At 33.3% G+C, this 17,329-nt stretch overlaps 1 protein-coding gene across 4 annotated transcripts in view; it reads left to right on the top strand.

The window, feature by feature from the left end:
- The window catches only part of Bcas3 (BCAS3 microtubule associated cell migration factor), a 575,232-nt gene that overhangs the window by 178,391 nt on the left and 379,512 nt on the right, over positions 1–17,329 (top strand). For all 4 annotated transcript variants that reach the window (XM_026398023.2, XM_026398025.2, XM_026398024.2 and 1 more), the window contains exon 13: positions 3,891–3,984. In XM_026398023.2, coding sequence (XP_026253808.1) covers positions 3,891–3,984 — 94 coding nt within the window. The remainder of the gene's footprint in view (positions 1–3,890; positions 3,985–17,329) is intronic.

Genomic DNA, 17,329 nt, shown 5'->3' on the forward strand with positions numbered 1-17,329 from the left:
TGGAGACTTCTCCCTCTGCTTTGATAATGATGTGAGCTGCTTCCTTCTGCCACACTTTCTCCCCATGATGTTCAGCCTCACCTTGAGCCCCAAGGAGTGGAGCTGGCCTTTTATGGACTAAGATCTTTGAAACTGTGAGCCCTCAAATAAACTTTTATTCCTCTATAATTGTTCTAGTCGGGTCTTTTAGTCACAGCAGTGAAAAAGCTGACTAAAACACATCATGTGTATTTGGAATCTCAGAAAGAGATTAGAAAGGGGCAGAAAAAAATATTTGAAGAAAGAGTATAGATACACATGTTTTTCTTCATTTAATTTCTTTAATATTTGGAGGAGTCCTTAAGGAACTAATCATAAAGTTATTTCAGTTGTTAGGACAATAGGTGAAAGTGCAAATGAATAGGGAGTAAATGCAGTTACATTGTAGCAGGCAGGTATATTTTGCTAGAATTCACTCAATGTCAACAGGAAGCAGATGATAGGTTAAGATGCATGTTGTAAACCACTCAACTACCACTAAGAAGTTACTTAAAAAATTAGCAGAAGAATTAAAATATAATACTAAATATTTTTTAAAAATAAGAGGAACAGTGTCAATTGTAAATGGAGTCAAGTTGCAAAGCAGTGTCTGACCAGACCAATGTTAGATTTAAAGACAGTATTGTTAGAAAATAAAAGGATGACAAAAGTATATTATGCAAATGATAATAATAAGTAGAATTGGAATGGGTATTTAATATCCACCAAAAGACTTCCATTGAAAAATATAAAAAGGGACTTTTCATAATGATAGATGGTCACTATAATACATTTAGTAAAACATTTATGAATATATTGACACCTAAATTAGAACCCCAACAAACATTAATCAAAATCTTACAGATTTGAAAGAAGAAATCACAGTTCAAAATCATAATACTTGACTCTAAATAATTGATAGATGAACCCCACATAAAAGTAGTAATGACTCAGAAGATTTGATTAACACTGTTAACCAACTTGACCTAATTACTCTACCCCAAGCCTGTTCTTTTCCAGAATACCTAGAACATTATATGATATGACATATGACATATTTTCCTGGCCATAAAATAAATGTGAATTTCTTTAAAAGGATAAAATTATGCAAAATAGGTTTTCTAAGCACAATGGAAATCAATAACATAATTAAATTAAGCAACTCTCCAAGTATTTGGTAAAGAAATGACACATTTGTAAAAAACTGATAGGCCAAAATAAGAAGCGTGATGACATTAGAAAGTATTTTGAATTGAATAAAAGTAGAACATACTGAAAATTATGGATGACAGGTATGATATCTCCTGGAGCAAAATTTATAGCTTTAAATACTTATATTAGGAGAGAAAAATTGTCTAAAACTAATTATTTTTGCTTTCCTCTTAAGAAATTACACAAAGAAGGGCAGATTATAGCCAGTGTGAAAAAAATGAGGCAGCTATCAAAAGTTTTATGGAAATCAATCAATGAATAGTAAAATATTGGAGAAAATCCGCAATTGTTTTTATTTTGTTTCATTCTTGTTTTTTCCTGTAGTACTTAGCATGGAACCCAGGGGTACTCTACCACTATGCTATACCCCCAGCCTTTTGTTTGTTTTTTAGTTTTTAGTTTTGAGACAAGAATTTCACTAAGTTGCCCCGGCTGGCCTCAAACTTTTTTAAAAAATTATTTACTTTTTAGTTATAGGTGGACACAATATCTTTATTTCACTTTATGTGTTGCTGAGGATCAAACCCAGTACCTCACGCATGCTAGCCGAGCACTCTACCTCTGAGCCACCACCCCAGCCTCTGGCCTCAAACTTAATTCTCCTTTGTCAGCTTCCCTGGTTAGCTGGTGTTTTAGGCATTTGCCATAGCTATAGTTGGTTCTTTGAAAAATAACATCATTGATACATTTGTAGCTAGACTGGATTTGAGGTTCTAGCCAGAGCAGTAAGATAAGTAATTTTTAAGGATAAAAATTAGAATTATGACATTTCAGACATTTTTATGTGATAGCTTGTTTTGATGGTTTTTTTTTTAGAGAGAGAGAGAGAGAGAGAATTTTTAATATTTATTTTTTAGTTCTCGGCGGACACAACATCTTTGTTGGTGCTGAGGATCGAACCTGGGCCGCACGCGTGCCAGGCGAGCGCGCTACCGCTTGAGCCACATCCCCAGCCCTGTTTTGATGGTTTAATACTATATAAATATAATACTATACGAATTATAAAGTTAAAATGAGTGGCTTTTATCATATGTAAATTGTATTAGTGTAAAGCTTTCACAAACAAAAGTACTATCCCGATACTTACAGTTTTTTTTGTCCAAATTTGCAAGTAAAGTAACTGATCTGGTCATTTACTGTGTCTTTCAGGGCTTGAATAGTATTTGGTTTATGCTTCCAGCATCTAGCAGGTTATTTGACATGTAATGCTTGACTCTACTAGCAATTTTGAAAGAAAAAAATGAATATTGCCTTGGTAGGACTATTTTTTAGTATGCTGAGAATTGTATTTTCTATGTCTAAATATTGTGATCCAATATATTTTTAATATTTATTTTTTGGATTTAATATTTAATATTTATTTTTTATTTTTATGTGGTGCTGAGGGTCGAACCCAGTGCCGCATGCATGCCAGGCAAGCAGTCTACCACTGAGCCACAACTCCAGCCCTGTGATCCAATATTTTGACAAGTTTTTTCCTTGCACATTTGATAGGCAAAAACATTTCTTTTAAAATTGTTGTTCAGTGGGAATGGTGGTGCATGTCTCTAATCCCAGTTACTTGCGGGGCTAAGGCAAGAGTGTCACAAATTTGAGGCCAGCTTGAACAAGTTAGCGAGGCCCTAAGCAACTTAATGAGACCCTGCCTCAAAATAAAAAATAAAAAGAACTGGGGATGATGGGCATAGTGGTACACACCTGTAATCCCAGCAGCTCAGGAGGTTGAGGCAGGAGGATTATGAGTTTAAAGCCAGCTTTAGCAATTTAGTGAGACCATAAGTAACTCAGTGAGCCCCTGTTTCTAAATAAAATACAAAACAGGGCTGGGGATGTGGCTCAGTGGTTGACTGCCCCTGAGTTCAATGCCCAGTACCAAAAAAAAGGACTGGGGATGTAGCTCAGTGGTAAAGAGCCCCTGGGTTCAATACCCAGTCCAAAAAAATGAAAAATAAAATTATTGTTCAGTGCACTAGTGGTGAGACATAATTTATAAATTGTAAATTATATTTCAATGTATCTATAAAATTAAGGGAAAATAATAAATCACATTGGGGATATAAACCTACCTCTTCTATTGTTTTTGTGCTTTTTTATGTGTTATCTTAGTAGTATAATATTTTCAAAGAACTCCTTGTTCATCTATAAGTAAGTAATAAAGTTGACATTTTTGTACTTTAAAATAAAGAATTTTATTTGGTAATTATTTGTTTATTTGAATTTTACTTAAGCTATATATTTTTTCTGTTCTCGTGTTCTATTCTAATTTTTAATTCTAATGGAAAATTTTTTTCCAGCAGTCTATAAAGATAAAAAGTATATTTTATGTCCTTGAGTAAAGCTATATTTGATTATATTTTGTTAAAGACTTGAAATTACTTGATTTTGGCTTTTTGCCCCTTCATGTGTAATTGAAGAAATACTTGCCTGTGTCCTTTACACTCAGGTCAACTGTTTTTAGAATATATATGTCTATCTTCTAGGGGCATGTTTTATCTTCTCATTTCTTAAGTGGAATTCTCATATTGATAAGAATAATTTTCCAAAATAGTGGAAGTAAGTTATTTGGTTAGGGATATTGAGATGTAGCTATTTATAGTCTTCAAGCTCAGTTATTGTTTAGAAAATATTAACCTCCTTTTGTCTGTCTTTCTTTTCTGAAGGTGCTAGTGAGTGAAGATTCTGACAGTGATGGCATTGTGGCCCACTTTCCTGCCCACGAGAAGCCAGTGTGCTGTATGGCTTTTAATACAAGTGGTAAGTTTTTATTTTGCCATTTATTTCATGAGTTTTCCAGCCAAGTATTTTGGAAATGGAAAATACAAAATATGGAATATGACTTTTCTCCTTGTTGTCAGTGTATATCAGAAATGTTAGTTGTCCTCAGTATATTGAATGAATGAATTTCTTTACAACTTATAACCAGTCAAAGAATAATAGTTTCACTCCCAGTAAAGTGATGATTAAATTGCAGTGGTAGATAAACAGTGTTATTGAGTTGCATTGATTTTTTTTCCACATATTTTTATGGTCCATTATTTAGTTGTACATGATGATTAGATTTTTTGTTACATATTCATACTTGGGCACAATATAACAATATAGTTGGCCAGTATTGTACCCCAAAACTTTCCTCTCCCTTCCCTTCTTCTACCCAAGGTTCCCTTTCCTTTACTGATTTCCCTTTGATTTTCATGAGATCTGCCCCATATTTCTTTTCCTTTTTCCCACATATGAGAGAAAACATAGGCGCCTTGATCTTCCCGAGTTGCCTTATTTTGCTTGACATAATGGTCTCAAGTTCCATGCATTTTCCTGCAAATGACATGATTTCCTTTTTCTTTATGACTGATTAAAAGTCCATTGTGTATATATACTACATTTTCTTTATCCATTCATTTGTTGATGGACACCTAGGCTGGTTCCGTAGTTTGGCTATTGTGAATTGTGCTGCTATAAACATGGGTATACGTGTATTACTTTAGTATGATGATTTTAGTTCCTTTTTTTTTCTTTTTTCTTTTGATACTGGGACTTAAAACCAGAGGGACTTTACCACTGAGCTACATCTGCAGTCTCTTTTTTATTTTTTGTTTTGAATTATGGTCTTGATAAATTGCTTAGGGCCTTGCTACATTGCTGAGATTGGTTTTGAATTTGTAAGCCTCTTTCCTCGGACTCCCAGGTTGCTGGCCACCACACCCAGCTAAAGTCTTTAGGATAAATACTGAGGAATGGTATAGCTGAGTTATATGATGGTTCCATACCAAGTCTTTTGAGGAACCTTCATACTGATTTTCATAGTGGTTGTACTAATTTACAATCTCACCAATAGTGTAAAAGTGTTTCTTTTTCTCCACATCCTTTCCAGCATTTATTATTGTCTAAATTCTTGATGACTGCTATTTTGACTGGTGGGACATGAAATCTTAGTGTGGTTTTGATTTGCATTTCCCTAATTGCTAATGATATTGAACATTTTTTTAATGTAATTATTGGCTATATGTGTTTCTTCTTTTGAGAAGTGTCTTAAATTTCCTTTGCCCAGTTATTAATTAGGTTATTTGCTTTTTCAGCATTAAGTTTTTTGAGTTCTTTATACATTTTATATATTAATCCTTTGTCAGAAGAGTAGCTAGAAAAGATCTTCTCCCATTCTGTGGATTCTCTCTTTACATTCCTAGTTGCTTCCTTGAGTTGCATTGATTTTTGTATTATTATTATGATAAAAGCTTCAAGTATTCTAAATCAGAATGTTAATGTATGTGAATGGCATTTTCTTTGTAACTTGAAAGTTTTTTTTTAACTTATAAGCTCATTTACTTTTATTTTCCTATTGTATTGCATATGCTCTTAGTTTTTCTGGTTTTCTAAAAAAAATTGATAAAAACTAGTATTATAGCACCATATGTGGAGTGCCCTGTTACTTTTCATTTTTTATTATGAAAAGATGGAAAAATGAAATAAAAAAGTAGTACAACAGTCATACATGTACCACTACCATCTAGATTCAACAGGTGTTCACATTTATATTTCTCTGTGTGTAAGCACAAGCACATGTGTTTTCCTGAAACTTCCGAACATATCATATACACTAATATTTCATCCAGTTTCATTTAATCATGCATTTCTTTAAAAAGGACCTTTTCCTATATAATTAGTATTATAGCTCAGAAAAATAACACTTTATATTGTCCAATGTAATTCATGATTTAAAATTTCCCAAAAATATTTACTGTAACTACTTCAAACCATGGTCTAAGGTTTGCTCCTTACATTATAGGTCTCTTTAAATTCCTTTTAATATAGCCTATAGCTTGTACCTTTTTCTTTTTTTTTTTTTTTTTTGGTGGTACTGGGATGCAGCCCAGGACCTGTGAATGCTAGCCAAGCAGTCTTTACCACGGAGTTACATCCCTAGCCCCTTTATTTATTTATTTATTTATTTATTTTTGCACTGTCCAAAGCATTTGTGTTATTAAAAATCTGGATTTATCAGAGTTTTTCATTATAATGTTTTGAGAATTCCTGTATTTCTTCTGCCAACTGGAAGTTAGTCTAGAAAAGCTTAAAACTATTTAGTCTTCTTTGTTTATTTTTAAACTTCCTAAGAACTTCCATGTCCAACTTTTTATCCCAATAGGAAACATATCAGGTCATGTCCCTATTTCCGTTTCAACATTTGGAAAAGTTGGTGACCATCAAATGACTACATACATTTGAGATAGGGGTTTTTTTCCTTGTGGAAATTAGCAAGTATTTTATGGAGAGTTATTTTGACCTCAGTTCTAAAACTTTTAAATTAATAGTTCTATTACATTAAAGGTCGAAAAATGATGTTTCTAATTCTGTCATATTCCTGCATTTACTTATGCTAGTCTTCTATAAAGAAAGAATTATCTTATCAAGCAGGAATTTACCACAGTTCTCCAATATATTTAGACTGATAAATTCCTTATTTTTTCCTTTTTTTAGCTATCAGTTTTTTTTTTTTAGTAAGCTTGTTAAGCAGTTGGTAATACTTCTAGTTTTGAGAAATGAGGTATTTTTAAAATACTTTGTTTCTAAGTAAATGATAAAATTGCTCTTTTGCTTTCATGGCTGATATAGTATTTAAAAATTTATAGTCTTTTCAGATCTTATCCATTTGGTTGATGTATCTGAGGAGCCTACCATTTTTATCTTATCTCTCAGAAATGATCATATCACTTAAAATTGATGGGAAAGATTCTTTATTTTCCCCTTCTTTTTTTTAAAATAATGAATGATGGTAAGAGAGTAATATAGAGTACTTTGAATAATATTCGTTCTAATAACTCAATTAGTAATTTTTTATGGAGAACAATTTTTTAGTGATTGGTCATCAGTAGGATTGATTTAATTAATAAAGACAAAGATTTATTGAAATTGAACGTTGTGAGAATTCAGTTAAATTTGAAGAAACATTCTGGAAGTTATGTCACAGCACTCTAGTTGGGGTAACCAGTATGACTTATTTTTTTTTTTTTTTTTGAAAGAGAGAAAGAATTTTTTTTTAATATTTATTTTTTTAGTTTTTGGCAGACACAACATCTTTGTTTGTATGTGGTGCTGAGGATCGAACCCGGGCCTTATGCATGCCAGGCGAGTGCGCTACCGCTTGAGCCACATCTCCAGCCCCATGACTTATTTTTATATTCATCCATTAGGTCAAATTGCCTTTGTATTAGTGTATATTTCAGATGCCACTTCAAGTGCTTTTGTCATTTGGAGATACATTTTTCCTCTTCATGACTTTGTATTATATGAAGAACATATCAATTAATGTAAAGAATTTCATAGTCATCACTATCATTGTCATTGATTTTCCATTAAAAATTGTTTCATTTTTTTGAAGTGCATGTTGCCATTTGGTATTGACCTCCCATATTTGTGTTTATATAAGATTGTTAAAAATATTTAGAACTATTTTCCATTTTCCTAGAGTGCTATGTTTAGGAGTATGATGTAATTTATTTTGTGATAATTATTTGTTTAAATGCTTCTTTCCTTTATAAACCTCTGTCTTCCTCCCAGTTAGGGATCGGATGTTGTTTATCTTTTTTTTTTAAGATAGTAAATTATTTATTTATTTACATATACCTTTTGTGCCTTGCATGGATCTCAGTGTATTAAGAAAGTTATTGAATGTGTTAATTTAAAACCATTCCCAACTCTGAACACTTGGCTCTCTGGTAGGCATGGTATTCCCTGTTATGAAAATAAAGCAAATAAATCAATCAATACTTTATTTTTCTCCCCCACCCCCTCAGTTTTCTATTGATATTTTGATGAAAGAATCCTAGAGCTATTTTGGAATTTATTCATTTTGAGATGGCTCATAGTGTCTATAGAGTTTTCTCATTTGATTGTATATAATTGTTTTATAAAACAATTTATGAATTTATATATCATTGGAAGTAACCTCAAAATAGGCTACTGACTCATAGATGCCTGTTAATTGAGTTAATACATGGCAATTTCAAAAAACAGCAGTTTTTTCATTGAGTATTAGCATTAGCTATGTCTTTGATCTTACCAGCAACAAAAATAGTGAATATTTTCATATAACTTCACTTTTGTTACGCAATTATTGTAATATTGAATATGCTTCAAAATTATTATAGAACCTATATATATCATTATGCACGTACATACACACACATACATACACATATATCTATATGTTTCATTTTGTTTGTGTTATTAAGGATGGTGCTTAGAGACACCCACATGCTAGACAGGCTAGCTATATCCCCAGCCCTGATAAATTTTTAACATCTCATGTAGTTGGTCTTTTAAATAAATATTATTTTGGGAAAGTTGTTCTTAGGCTTCATATATTGTGAAAGCAGCCCATGGTGGTGAAATGGTTAAAATTACCTCATCAAAAGTGTTGAAGCTTGCCAGGCATGCTGGAGCACACCAGTAATCCCAGTGACTTGAGGGGCTGAGGCAGGAGGATTGAGAGTTCAAAGCCAGCCTCAGCAAAAGCAAGGTGCTAAGCAATTCGGTGAGAACCTGTCTCCAAATAAAGAACACAAAAATAGGGCTGGGGATGTGACTCAGTGGTCGAGTGCTCCTGATCAATACCCGGTACCCCGTCCCCTCCGGGCCAAAACAGTGCTGAAACTTGAGTTGGGTGTGGTGGTGTACGCTTGTAATCCCAGCTACTAAGGAGGAGAATTTTGAGCTTGAGACCAACCTTTACCAGGATCTTGCCTCCAAATTTTAAAAAATCAAAGAGCTAAGGATGTAGCATAGTGGTAGAGTGCCCCTGGGTTCAATCTACAGTAAAAAACAAAACCAAAAAACAAGTGTTGAAGCTTGATATGGTTTTACCCATTTCAGTTGAACACATTGAAAGTCAGATCATATTGCCTGGCTAGGAATTGGTAATTCAGTTAATAAAAGACAGTTCCAATATATGCAACCTGCTGGTGAGATACAAATATTTAAGTAGAGCCTTAAGGAAGGAAAATCCTAAATGCAGTATCGACAAAGTACTAGTAGATAAGTAAATATGAACCTGGTTTTGGGGAGAGTTCTTCAAAAGGAAATTAGTGCTAAGTTCAAACTAAAAGATGATTAGTTGGGAAATAATTATCTGTGCCTTTATACAAGTAAGTACTGATTGAATGAGTGAGGAAGAGAAAACGGGGTACATTTGAAATATATTATAAAGCACATTCTATACAATGGACTCATGAATCTGTTATGTAGGAGATAGGTTTTTTTAATAGGTGTTTCAGTAACATTCTAGTTTTGTAAATTAAACATCTGTGGTAAATGGAGGGTTTATAACTCAAATCACTCACATAGTTGCTTTGTATAATGCTTAATAGAAGCTGGTAAGTAGAGAATTTTATTTAGTTGTTTGCAGTTCATCTGAATTGTGTTTAGCTTTGTGTATTATTGCTCTTCAAAATAGTGAACTGGTATTTCTTGATTAGGAGCAAGGGTATAGAAAATATTAAGTTATTAGTTATTTGGCAATCTTAAGTTTTTTTTTTTTTTAAGCAAGTGTTATACCCCGTTTCTCACAAAGAACCATAGGGTTTTGTCATGACTCTTCTTAGATCTTATCATTAATTGGTGTCTTATTTTTCTTATTTCTCATTTTCTTTGTTTATTTTCTTGAATTGAGATGTGTGTTCATACATGGTGTGTCTTAGCAATATGGTCACATTGGCTATTACAAATGCATAGCCACTTCAGTAATTGTGATTTTTTTTGGTCTATTACAGTTTCAAAAATATTTTTGAGAGTTAAAGTGATATATTTTGTATCACTTTCCATTTAAGTTCTCTCCTATAAATTTACTAAAGTGATCAAAGAATGTGATGTTACAAAATGATGTATTTTTCCCTCATTGACTGAATTATATTTATTACATAATATTCTGAGCTTTTATTAATTGGTGTTTTGTACAAAGGTATTCAATTTAAGTTGGCCTTAATGCAGTACTTAGAGATTTTTACTTTAATTTAGATAATTTGAAATATACCTTGTAGATTTTCCAATAACATAGTCTAGTACTATATGTTTTTCTAATTTATTTATACCAACATGTTTTAATTATGCTAACCCTCTAATAATCCTTGACATTTAACATTGGAAAATGGCATTTTCATGGGATATATAAAGTGGTAATAGCAATAGTGCTTGTTAGAATATCTTTCTGGATGTTTATATAAACAAACAAAAAGTTGATTGTTTTTGTTTTAAATGCTAACATTTCTTAAACCAGTTTACCACTGTGTACTACTATTATACTAAAGAATATAGTACAGGTACATTTCATGTGTTTTTAAAAAGAGACTTATTTTTAGAAGACAGTGTAATGAAAAATGTTCTGGACAACAAAAATCAGGGACTAACTACACCTGTGGCCACCTTCTGGAAAATGTTAAAAATACTATAAAATATCCATGATGGATTAACATGCAAAATAAAGTAAAGAGAAAATGTAGATTGGTTGGGTGGCATGCAGTTCTGTCTTGTATAGGACCTATTCAGAAAAGAAATTAAGGGATGCCATTAAATAAAGTTGTGAAACTTATAGTTCAGCAGCTATATTCAGTTTGTTTTTCAATTTCTCTTTCCCATTCTTGTTTATTAGCTGTGACTATGAGCTCAGAATTAAAACAAACATTTTAATCGTAGTATTTATGATTCGTTTAAAAGTGCCAGATTGTCTCCCTTGCTTAGATCTTGGTAGATTCAATATGGGTGGTGTAAATCTGTTACATTCAGTTATTTAGGGAGAAAATAAGTAATATTATCTTGAACTCTTTTTTGTTAAAGTACTAAACTTTATTTTTTGGAGAAATTTTAGGCTTATAGCAAAATTGAGCAAAAAGTACAGTTTCTATATAACTTTCATACAACTGCTTTTCCCATGCATGTACAGTTTCCTCATCATATAGTATAAATATATGTAACATATATATGTACACACACACACACACACATATAATGTTTGAAAATATTTCTTCCAGTGATAAATTTGTCTTTTTGTTCTCTTACCTGGGTTTTACACAGAAACAAAAATATTTTAACCGTTTGCTAAATCCAATTTATTTTTTCTTTTATGGATTATGTTTTTGTTGTTAAGACTAAAAAATGTTCAATCTGGGACCTGAAGATTTTCTCCTATGTAATCTTCTCATAGTTTTAGAATTTACATTAAAATCTGTCATCCATTTTGAGTTGTCAATCACGTCAGGTTTGGGCTATGGTTTCTTTTCTCCCTGAAGATAGTCATTCCTCTATTGAATTTCTCTTGCTCTCTTTACCAAAAGTGACATATTTATGAGCTATTTTTTGGATTTTTCTTATAAAAGTGAATTTCTTTCTCTTTATTTATTTATTTGATATTTTTAGTTATGCATGACAGTAGAATGTATTTTGACATACATACCTGAAGTATAATTTCCTATTCTTGTGATTGTACATGATGTGGAGTTACACTGGTTGTGTATTCATACATGAACATAGGAAGGTAATGTCTAATTCATTCTACTGTCTTTTCTATTCCCATCACCTGTCTTTTCCCTTCAAAAAGTGAATTCTTTTAAGATTTTTTTTTCTCTATGGGAATATCTGTGTTTTACGTAAAATTTTGAAGAATATTTTCACCAGATATGATCTTTTAGTTTTATAGTTTTTTTTCCCCTCCTTTTGTCAGCTGTCAACTCACTTTGTTCCAAGATTTTGGTATTATTAAACTTGAACCAGTTGCTTAGTTGGGTGCCAACTTGCATAATTTTGGGGTCTGCATTCTAATTAATGATGTTTTATTGGAGCCATTGAAAAATATTTTTAAAAGTGTACTATGTTCTGTGCTGGGGTTGTGGCTTAGTGGCAGAGTGCTTGCCTCACACATGTGAGGCACTGGGTTCGATCCTCAGCACCATATAAAAATTAATAAACAAAATAAAGATATTGCATCTATCCTTAACTAAAAAAATATTTTTAAAAAAGTGTACTATGTTCTAAAGTGGATGCAGTTGACAATTCTGTAGAACCGGAGACTGAGGAGGCGGGAAGATTGCAAGTTTGAGGCCAGCCTGAGCAACTCAGCAAGACCTTGTCTTAATATTTTAAAAAAAGGCCTGGGGATGTAGCTCAGTAGTAGAGCACTGCTAGATTTAATCCCCAGAATGAACAAAAAGAAAGGAAGGGAACAGGGAGGGAGGGAGTACTGAGTTCCTCCTACCCTCACTCATCCTTGATTCTTTTTCCTGCTATTTTTTTTTTAATTTTTTGTAGTTGCCAGGCATGATGGTTGCCAGGCCTGTAATCCCAACAGCTCAGGAGGCTGAAATGGAAGGATCCTGAGTTCAAAGCCAGCCTCAGCAAAAGAGAGACAACAAGCAACTCAGGGAGACCCTGTCTCTAAATAAAATACAAAATAGGGCTGGGGATGTGGCTCAGTGGTTGAGTGCCCCGGGTTCAATCCCAGGCACTGCCCTCCCCCATTTTTTTTTTTTTTTTGTAGTTGTAGATGGACAGCATGCCTTTATTTGATTTGTTTATTTTATGCCATGCTAAGGATTAAACCCAGTGCCTCTCATATGGTAGGCAAGTGCTCTGCCACTGAGCTACAGTCGCAGCCCATGTGTTTTGTTTTGTTTTGTTGTTTGTTTTTGGTACTGGGGATTGAACTCAGGGGCACTCAAGCACTGAACCACATCCCCAGACCTACTTTGTATTTTATTTAGAGACAGGGCCTCACTGAGTTGCCTGGCACCTCACTTTTGCTGAGGCTGGCTTTGAACTCAGGATCCTCCTGCCTCAGCCTCCTGAGGGGCTGGGATTACAGGCACCTGGCCCTGCTATTCTTCCAGAGACACAAGCTCCTTCCTTTCCTTTCCTCCCTCCCTCCCTTCCTTTTTTCATTTTGTGCTGAACTTTCACATAGGATTTTTAAACTTTACTTTTGTTGTTTTTTCCTAGTACATTTTCATTATACGCAACAATAATAGCCAGCTTGAGCTGCCGTAACAGCATACCATTGACTAGCTGACCTGAAAGCAGACACTTTTCCCCCCTCACAGTTCTGAAGTCTTTAGTGCCACAGTCATAGTTCTGAACAGTTCAGATTTGGGGCAGTGATTTCTTCCTGTCTTATAGACAGCTCCATTCTTGTTGTGTCCTTAAGTGGTCTTTCCTCTCTGTGTGTCTGTGGGGTCTGGGGAGAGATAGAAGGAGAGAGCATTTAACCATAATTATATCCTCAGATCATTTCCAAATATATCCACACAGGGGGCTAGGGCTTCAACATAGGAATTTTGGGGGGATGGGAATACAAACTCTGAGTATATAACAATACAAATGATAATCATTCTATTATTCTCAGTCTTAAAAAAAAAACAATCATTTGACATCCCAAATTTTAAGTTAGTTTGTTTAACTATGGTTCTTATATTATACTTCATGTTTACTTCCATTTTAAGATAATAAAACATTTTGTCAGAAATTTCAAGGTTAACAATATTTCTATCTTTAGCAGACTCCTTATTGCTCTGAGTATATTGTCCAAATCTCGTATAGGCTGGTGCCATTTACTATTTCAACCTGGTCTCCCACATTTTCCTCCTAATATCTAGACTCTGCTTTTTTTTTTTTTTTTTTTTTTTGTGTGTGTGTGTATTTCCTTTCCATTCTGCATATCCATCCAAGTCTTTGTGAATGGTAGGCAAGTATTCTACTACTGAGCTACATTCCCAGTCCATATTTAGGTATATTTTCACTCCTTAAACATTGTATTATTTGTCCTCTGATTGATATTCTCTTGTGCATGTCTAACTCTTACTTGTCACTTAAATTCACTAAATATTATTTAAGAAAACTTCCTTGACCCTATGTAAAATGTTATGTCCTTCTTCTTCCCTTACTTTTCCACGTAAGTTGAGAAGTTAAGTTAAATCTGCTTGGCCCATGTTCAGTGCTTTGTTTTCTTCATCGGTAAAATGAAGGCAAAGATTGTTATCTAAAATAAAATAACAGATAACATTATGTGACCTCTATAAATATTAGTTGTTGTTTTTTTCTGTAATAATAATACTTTCAGTGGTAGGGATCTAACCCAGGGCTTGGCACATGCTAGGCAATCACTGTGTCACTGAGCTGTATATCCTTAGACCTTTTTATAATTATTTATTTTGAGACAGAGCCTCCCTAAATTGTGCAGGCTGGCCTCAAACTAGCAATCCTCCTGCCTCAAGCCTCCCAAGTAGCTGGGATTATAGGTACATGCTACTGAGCCCAGCAGTTTGGCACTGGGTGTTTTTACTATTACTAACCTCCTTCACCAGTTTTATATTTATCAATACCAATTAGAGTATCCCTTTACTGTGTTCTTATTAGAAGTAAGCTTTTATTTTGTCCCCACATATTAAGCCAGTAATGTTTACATACTTAATATTGCATAAATTTATATTGAATAATTGCACTAATTAATTTGACTGAAGTTTTCATAATTTTGAAAAACTCTAGCAGGGCAGAGATCAAATATTTTTTATTTTGATTATTCATGTATTGAATAAAACCAACTCATTTCTAAATTGTGGTATCAATAAAAATCACCTCCCTCTCTGAATTAAGGGGATGATCTATAAGGACATGTTAAATGAAGTGCAGGGATATATACCACAGGTAATTAAGATTGGAGTACATAATAACTATTAGTATAAAAATATCTTGTAGAAACCACTTTATTTGAGAAACAATAATAGTTTGGGCATCACAAAAGAGAATATTCTTTATTACATTGGAAATTGAAAAAAGAGGAAGATATCTTCAATTCTTGGCAATAAGCTTGACATTTCTAAAACAGACCTGGATATCTTTAATTCAGTAAATTATTGATCTGCTTTCCAGTGTTACTTCTGCCAGCTGAGCTCCTGGAAGCTGCGAAGTACAACACATCTACATTTTAAATAATTACCCCTTCTTGGCAGGGAAATTGCTTTTTCATCCATTAATAAGAGCAAAATGAATGTTTATTTTCAAGTGAAACAGATTGAGCATGTACCCCTTTGAATGCTTGTCTGTGTATTTAACAGAAATTCCTCTGGTTACTTAAATGCTGCATATTTAAAGGTTATGGTGCTTTGGGGTTAATTATTAAAGAAGTTTAAATTGTAATTTTTTTCATAAAAGTTGTTCCCATTGTTTGTAGCAAGGCATAAAAATACCTTGTCTTTATTTTTGTTAATATCTATAATACCTCACATGTGTATAGAGTAATGTGCTTTGAGATTTTTCATCTGACAGCTCTTGTTTGTTACTACCAGCCATCAATACTGTATCATTAATGCAGAGGCAGCTTTGAGAGTTTTTTTGCCCTATTTTTCTGTAGAAGGAGATGTTTCCATTCTACATCTGTATTTGCTCTCTAGTTTCATCATCTTGTACAGTGGTACCTTTTATTTGTGTAATGAATTATTCCCTGAAGTATTAATTTTCAGAAATTTGCTCTGTGTTCCCTGTGGCACTGTAATTGAATTACAGTTAGAAGAAAATGTCCAGGATGACTTACTTTTAGACATAAAGTAGGTACAGTGCATGGGGCTCATGATACTCTTTGGGTTCCATCATGTTTTAATTTCTTTAAAAACAATAACAACAAAAGGATAAAGTTTCATCTTAATGAAATAAAGTTGATAAAATATAAATACAATTTTTTTAGGGGAATGAGGCTCACAGAAACAAAATACATAAGTTCCACGAACCTTCTAATGTATCCTTGGGTCCTCAATTTCCACCGGTAAGTGAGGAACCCTGCCCCTTTTCACCACTACCACTACCACCACTGCACTCCCATTTGATTGATCAGATGTGTTCAGTTAATACTCAATGAATTGGTGGAATATGTGAATGCATATATTGGAATATTATGGAGAACTGTGAAGTAATATATACATATATTTAAATATGTTATAGATAGTGACATTGTTATAGAGGTGTATATAATAATTAGCTATCTTTATTATCACACACACATATTTATACACACACCTATAATAATATAGCTATCTAAAACAGATATAACATGAATTCTAAAATAAATATAAGCCTAGTACTGAATTTTCAAAAAGGTGAAAAAGCATAAATGTGGCCAAACACATACATGCAGAGAAGCCAAGGCCTGTTCTGACTTTGGTTTACCAGTATCATCAGTAATGGTTTGTGAAATCACTGAAGGTTGTATATGTGTCACTTCACCTGGTTGCTTCTCTATGATGCCCTTGCCCTTCCTTAGCATGAAACTTTTTTCACTGTTCTCATTCAGATTGAACGTTACTCTGAAAACAGTCCAGGTATTTCTCAAGGATGCATACATTACAAGGGAAGTTTATTATGTATAATAGGGTGGGTACGTAGTTGGGAAAAAATGGGGGAGATCTAGTAGGAGCAGGGATAGAGGTCCAGAATGTAAATATGGAAACAGTAAGAGAAAGGGACTCTTAACAGGATGAAATGAAAAGTATGATTAATTCTTCTCTGTATCAGAAGCCTAAAAAGGATGATAGCTAGAATGCTGAGAAAGTAGAAGTTTCTCTACTTTCTACAGAATTACGTATAATCTTAAAGTTCTAGAAGTATAACAAATTGATTAAAAATGAGCTGATTTCATTATTTAAAGAAATGATTAAATATGAACTAATTTTTAATATTTTTCCTTTTGTTGCTTTTTTCTAAGATTTAGGTGTATATAAAATGCCTGCCCACCCAGTGATTTTTTTTTCATATATCAGCCATTGTTCTTATATTCTTTCTTTGTTTTGTTTTAGTTATTTGTTTTGCAGTTCTGGGGATTGAATCCGGGATCTCACACATGCTAGACAAACTTTCTACCATTGAGCTATATCCCCACACTTTTTAAAATTTTATTTTGAGACAGGGTCTCACTAAGTTGCTGAGGCTGGTGTTGAACTTGTGATCCTCTTGCCTTGGCCTTCCTAGTAGCTGGGATTATAGTTGTGCCCCACTATGCCTATTTTTTTAATCTTATATATATTTTTTCTGAAACTTACTCATATAATCATGCATTGATAATGTTCATGTAAGTACA

The sequence above is a fragment of the Urocitellus parryii genome, chromosome 7, assembly GCF_045843805.1.
Source record: "Urocitellus parryii isolate mUroPar1 chromosome 7, mUroPar1.hap1, whole genome shotgun sequence".
Lineage (NCBI taxonomy): Eukaryota > Metazoa > Chordata > Mammalia > Rodentia > Sciuridae > Urocitellus > Urocitellus parryii.